At 42.4% G+C, this 6,000-nt stretch overlaps 1 protein-coding gene across 6 annotated transcripts in view; it reads right to left on the minus strand.

The window, feature by feature from the left end:
• The window catches only part of C2CD3 (C2 domain containing 3 centriole elongation regulator), a 159,376-nt gene that overhangs the window by 22,694 nt on the left and 130,682 nt on the right, over positions 1 to 6,000 (minus strand). For all 6 annotated transcript variants that reach the window (XM_032259042.1, XM_032259044.1, XM_032259043.1 and 3 more), the window contains 2 exons: positions 5,290 to 5,451; positions 2,499 to 2,719 (listed from right to left, as the gene is read on the minus strand). In XM_032259042.1, the coding sequence (XP_032114933.1) occupies positions 2,499 to 2,719; positions 5,290 to 5,451 (383 nt within the window). The remainder of the gene's footprint in view (positions 1 to 2,498; positions 2,720 to 5,289; positions 5,452 to 6,000) is intronic.

Consider the following 6,000-nt stretch of genomic DNA (forward strand, 5'->3'; position numbering starts at 1 on the left):
GGAATGGGAGTGAATAAATTAATTAAAAAACCTAGCAAATGATACATGTTTGCAAGATTATTTGAGAGGATAAAATTAGGAACTGAAGGCAAATTTGATTCCTGGGGAATAGGAGTCACATCTCCCTCACAACACCTAACAGAGGGCTCATTCTACAGGAGGTGCTGGCCGTTTAATATTATACGTCAATGATTTTCAGGCCTCAAAGGAATGAGTAGATATATGGAATTGGAACATTACTACCTGTAAACAGGAATAGGTACCGGGAAGCATATTTAGTTGATCCTAATCCTTTGGCCTGAACATGCTTTCTGTCTCAGAGCAGTCTCCTTGCTTTTTATAAACCTTCCCAGCCTTCAAGGCCTTGTTCTATTGCATCTCCTCCAGGAAGCCTTCCCAGTTGCATGAGTTAAATGGAATTGGTTTATGGCTTTGTTCTATAAGGAAGAACATATGCTACTGTGTAAGTGTAATTGTATGTTTACCCCATCACACTGTGAGCTTCTTAGAACAGAAACCATATGTCTGACTTATGTTATATCTCTAGGGCCCAGCAAAGGACCTAGCATATAGCTCTGGCTTAAAAAAACCCCACTCAGTAATTCTCTCTCTCAAGTTTCACTCATAACCATTTGTCTGATGGCTTTGTTAAAAAAAAAAAAAAAAAAAAAAAAAGATACTGAGGCATAATAGAGGCAGGGCAGGCTTTTGCATTTTTTTGCAAATGGTTTTCCTGATCTAATCATCTTTCCATTTTCAAATTAATTCTCCCTGTGAGAACCAGTTCTCATTCTGCCATCTGCTTGCTGAGAACTTCCCATTTCTTCCAGGATAAACATTAAACACCCAAGTTTGGCTTCAAGGCCACACAGCTTCAATTCTTCAATTCTTTTTTTTTTTTTTTTTGAGATGGAGTCTCACTCTGTCACCCAGCCTGTAGTGCAGTGGAGTGATCTTGGCTCACTGCAACCGCTGCTCCCTGGGTTTAAGCGATTCTTGTGTCTCTGCCTCCTGAGTAACTGAGACTATAGGCATCTACCACCACACCTGGCTAATTTTTGTATTTTTAGTAGAGATGGGGTTTTGCCACGTTGGCCAGGCTGGTTTCAAACTCCTGACCTCAAGTGATCCACCCGCCTCGGCCTCCCAAAGTGCCGGGATTACAGGTGTAAGCCACTATGCCCGGCCACATTTCTCTTCTCTCTCCTCTTTTAATATGCCCCTTTAGAAAGATTCCCCTATTTGTTTCCACCTCTACTCCAAACAAGCCTCCATCTGTTTTGCTCTCATATTTTCGTTGTGGGAGGATTTTTCTTTGGTTGACTATAGAATATAAGCTTGATGAAGGGAGAGATAATGCCTGCCATGTCCACCACTACATCCTCCTGGAACAAAGAATAGTGCCTGGCACAGATGTGCTCAATAAACACTTGACTGAAAATATCCAAGCAAGTGGAATTCAAACAGAGTATTTACCTGGGGCCATGGATACCAACAGGTTTGGTATCTGGAAGAAGAGGATAGAAAGGTTTGTACTTAGTATCAATCATGGTGTTTTTCCTTTCTTTTAGACAAAGAAAATTGAATCTCTTCATCCCTGTGTAGAATCTATGCATTGTGCTTGAGCAAAAAACAAGTGAGGGCTAAAGATGCTGATCTAGTTGATTTCACAGTGTTCCCTGAAGCTTGCCTGATAAAGATTTCTAGGTTGTAACCCTGGATCCTGATTGAGTAGGATGGAATAGGACCCAGGAATCTGTATCTCACTGCAAGTGCCCTGGGTGATTCTTATGCTTAGGCAGGTTGGCCAATACTTGCTCTAGAGCAGTCTCAGTCTTGTCTACACACTAGAATTACCTGGGGAGTTAGAAATAATACTGATGCCTGGGTTCCACCTCAGAGATTCTGTTGACCTATAGTACAGCCTGGGCATGGGTTTTTTTTAAAAGTCCTTCAGTAATTCCAATATGCAGCTAAAGTGAGAACCACTGCTCCAAAGGGGTTTTTCAAAGGGTGGACTATGAGCCACTAACATCCCGAATCATCGAGGGTGATTGGTAAAAGTGCAGACTTCTGGGCTCTGAGAATTAGAATTTTAAATATCTTTGTTGTTGATCATTTTCTCAGAGTGGCACAAGTTCAAGAACTGCTATTAAGAAACCACTCATCAAATCTACCCAACTCTTTTCTTGGCTAGGGAAACTGAAGCCCAAGAAGGGAAATGACATGTTCAGAGTCAGACCCTGAGTCTGTACCGGAAGTCCATCAAGGACCTGGGTCAGTCCAATGCTCCTTTCATTGTCCCATGTTGCTGTGCCATACTATTATGTCCCTCATTTTCAAAAGCAAGACGGTTTAAAAAAAAAAAAAAGGGAAGAGGGTGAAAACAATTGGGCTCTATTTGTCATAGGTGCTTGTCTGAAGGAAAACATTCAAATGCTTTTTGAATTGGCACCCAGTCACCGTAACATCTCGATAAGAAAGGATCTAAGTCATACCCGTGATTAAGGAGCTGACTTGCAACACCAGGTTACTGGATTTCTCCAGGATGCACTGGCTCCCAGGGTCTAGGCTGCTGGCTCCTGGACCAGGATGGTCCCTACAGCTCTCCTGGTGCTGTGAGATGGCCATATGAGTCTGAGGGCTGAGGGGAAGGAAAGGCTTCGTAAGCTTCTGGCTGAAGTACTGCTGGATCTGATCAAGCTCACTCAGATTCTTCCTATCAACAAAAAGGAGAGAAGACAAAGGGTCATTCACAGAGATTATGAACATCTTTTATGTCTCCTGGACACTACCACTTAGCCAACGTCTTAATACCTCTCACTTGGTCTACTAATATACTAAGGCCCTCTCTCTCCAATCCGCTAACTCATCCTTCATTTCACTGACTGCAAGTCTGCTGCTGGGGACAACTTTCCCCCGCTTTTGTCTGTCTAATGCGATTCCTCTTCTGATGCCCAGCAAAAATGCCACTTCCTCAGAAATAAGCCATTCTTGACCATCTTTCCAGTCCTTATTTCTCTTTACTTTGACAGAATAAAGCCCTACTCTGGGCTTTGCTACCTCATAACCAATCCTGATCTTTCAGGCAAGTGACTTCTAAAAAGCCTTCCCTGACTCTAAATTAGTTTAGGGGCTCCTCTTTCATGCTCCATAGTTGTTTCTGTACTCTTCTATCACTTCACTCATTTATTTCACATCTATTTCCCCTGGTGTACAGTGAGCTCTGTGCCAATTCCTTTATGTCTACTGCACCCAACATAGTGCTTGGCACAAAAGAATGTTGAATGGATAAAAGGACATAAATAAGTGATTTTTAAAAATCTGTTTAAAAGCCTTTAATAGGGCCACATTCTCACCACTCTCCAATAAGAAATCACACCAACCTTCACTTGCATGGGATTTTATATTTATGCTTTTAAACATATTATCTTGTTTAATTTTCAGCTAATCATATAAGATCAGTAATTATAAATGAGGGACTTGAGGTTCAGAGAACTTAAGTGACTTGTCCAGAGCAAAGAGCAGAATGTAGCTACTCAGAATTTGGGACTCCAAGTCTTGCGCTTTTTCTACAACAGATGGGCTCTGTTTCAGCTGGGTCCATTCGTTCCTCATACTTCTGCTGATACTGGAACCCAAGTTCAAGCAACTCCCTGCTCTGTTTCTATTCCATTCAACTTTTAAGGTTGTAGCTCACATTTCTTTTTTCCAAAGGCCATTATCCCAAATCATTGGACCACCTGTCCCTTAAACTTGTTCACTCTCATCATTTCACACATCAAACATTTTCTTACATTTTCCCTTAATTGTTTCATTATATGTTAGTTCAGTTTCCCTAAGTAGGCGACAAGCATGTCGAAATAGAAGATATATCTCAAACTTCTCTCTTTCCTTAGTATACTCAATGTGTCTGGTACAATCAACACAGCATAGACACTAAACACCTGTGACACTAAATACTTGTGATCTCCATCTCTACTAAAATACAGTAACTTAGCTGGGTGTGGTGGCGGGCGCCTGTAATCCCAGCTACTTGGGAGGCTGAGGCAGGGGAATCACTTGAACCCGGAAGGCAGAGGTTGCAGTGGGCTGAGATTGCATCACTGCACTCCAGCCCGAGTAAAAATGCAAGACTCCGTCTCAACAAACCAACCAACCAACCAACCAAAAAAACAAGCTGGGAGCCATGGTGGCTCAGGCCTGTTGTCCTGGTGAATAAGGAGGCGAGGCCAGGTGTTCAAGACCAGCCTGGGTAGCATAAGAAGCTTTCATCTATATAACACACTAACACAAAATCTTTTAAACACTTTTTTCCTTAAACTTTACAAACTCTCCTTCTTTCCTTCCCCCAACACTTTTCACTTAAGAATAATTGTTCTAATGGTCAAGCTCTTAGTCTGACATTCAAGGACCTTCATTATCTGACTCTTATAAAACTCATCCTGCTCCTTGCATCTTATGCTCAGCTTTTTCCTGTATGCACTGCTGGCACTTCCTGTATGCACTGCTGGCACTGACTTGCCCCTGAGCATTGTAAGTTCTTTCCATACAGAATGCCCCTCAAAGACCAGTTCAAATGTGACTTCTTTAAATCTTTCTAGGGCCAATCCAGAATGTTAGGCATTCCCCTGTCTACTTTTGGCCAGGAAAACTGCAGCTTTTACTACCCTGCATTATAATTATTTGGCAACATGGCTATCTCCTCCACTCAGACGGGCAGAGCAAAGATTGAAGGTCAGGTCTATCTTACTCTGAGGCTGTGTCCTTTCCACTGCACCACACTTTTCATTAGATGAGCTAGGGGCTGATTTAGCTGATCAATCAAGGCCCTTTCAATTCTCACAGTGATTCTCTGGCTCAGGTGCTAACTAAAGTAAGAAAGGAACAGAAAAGAGTTAGCAGGAGAGAGGCTGGTCTGGAAAAAGTCAATGGTTGTGAGTATAAAGACAGCAGGCAGGATGAAGCTTTGTAAGCTCTAAAGAGTGTGGGAGGCTGTGAGATGTGGTTATTATTACGTTTTGGTGAACAACCTGAAACTCTTGCATTTACAGGTGGATCAGTAACAGAGCCCCTGAAGGAATGGACAGTCCCAAGCTAATACAGATTCATCTATGAGAACTCCCATGAGGCTCCAGGGTCCAACCTGATACTAACATGCAAAACAGCCTTCTACTAAAGTTCCCACGCAGGTGGCAGGTGATGGAAAAGCAGTAATGTACATTGCCATTTCTCATTCACCTTGTTCTCCATTATGGTTTCCTGCATCCTATCTCAGCAGAGCCTCACCTGAGAGAAGTCAGAATGGAGGTTTGGGAGGACAAGGGTGATGTGGTCAGTTTGTCATCACATGGCAAGAGTGACTCTCCCTGATGCAGGGATTCGTGAAATCGGCGAATGTTCTGCACATGCTCTTCATGGCGTGATGCTTGGCTTCTTGTGATACCACTGCTGTCAAAAAAAAAAAAAAAAAAAAAAAAAGGGAGCAAAATAAATTCCCAATCAATGAGAACACTCCTAGTGTGACAATAAACAAATCACTATTCTGAAATGGAACTCCGAATCTAACCCCACTACCATAGTTCTAGCCTTATCATCTCTTGCCTGGATTATAAATGTCTCCAAAATAATCTTGTCTTCAATCTTGCCGACGCGCTTTTAATTCTTTCTTCACAAGTGATTTTTCTAAAACATAAATCTGGCTGGGGGTAGTGGCTCATGCCTATAATCCCAGCACTTTGGCAGGCCGAGGTGAGTGGTTCACTTGAGACCAGAAGTTCAAGACCAGCCTGGCCAATATGGCGAAACCCTGTCTCTATTAAAAATACAAAAATTAGCTGGGTGTGGTGGTGAGTTCCTGTAATCCCACTTACTCTAGAGGCTGAGGTGGGAGAATAACTTGAACCTGGGAGGTAGAGTAAGCTGAAATCACACCACTGCACTCCAGCCTGGGTGACACAGTGAGACTCTGTCTCAAAAAAAAAAAAAAAAAAAAACCTT

This window comes from Sapajus apella, unplaced genomic scaffold, assembly GCF_009761245.1.
Source record: "Sapajus apella isolate SASKATOON/1434 unplaced genomic scaffold, GSC_monkey_1.0 scaffold106, whole genome shotgun sequence".
NCBI lineage: Eukaryota > Metazoa > Chordata > Mammalia > Primates > Cebidae > Sapajus > Sapajus apella.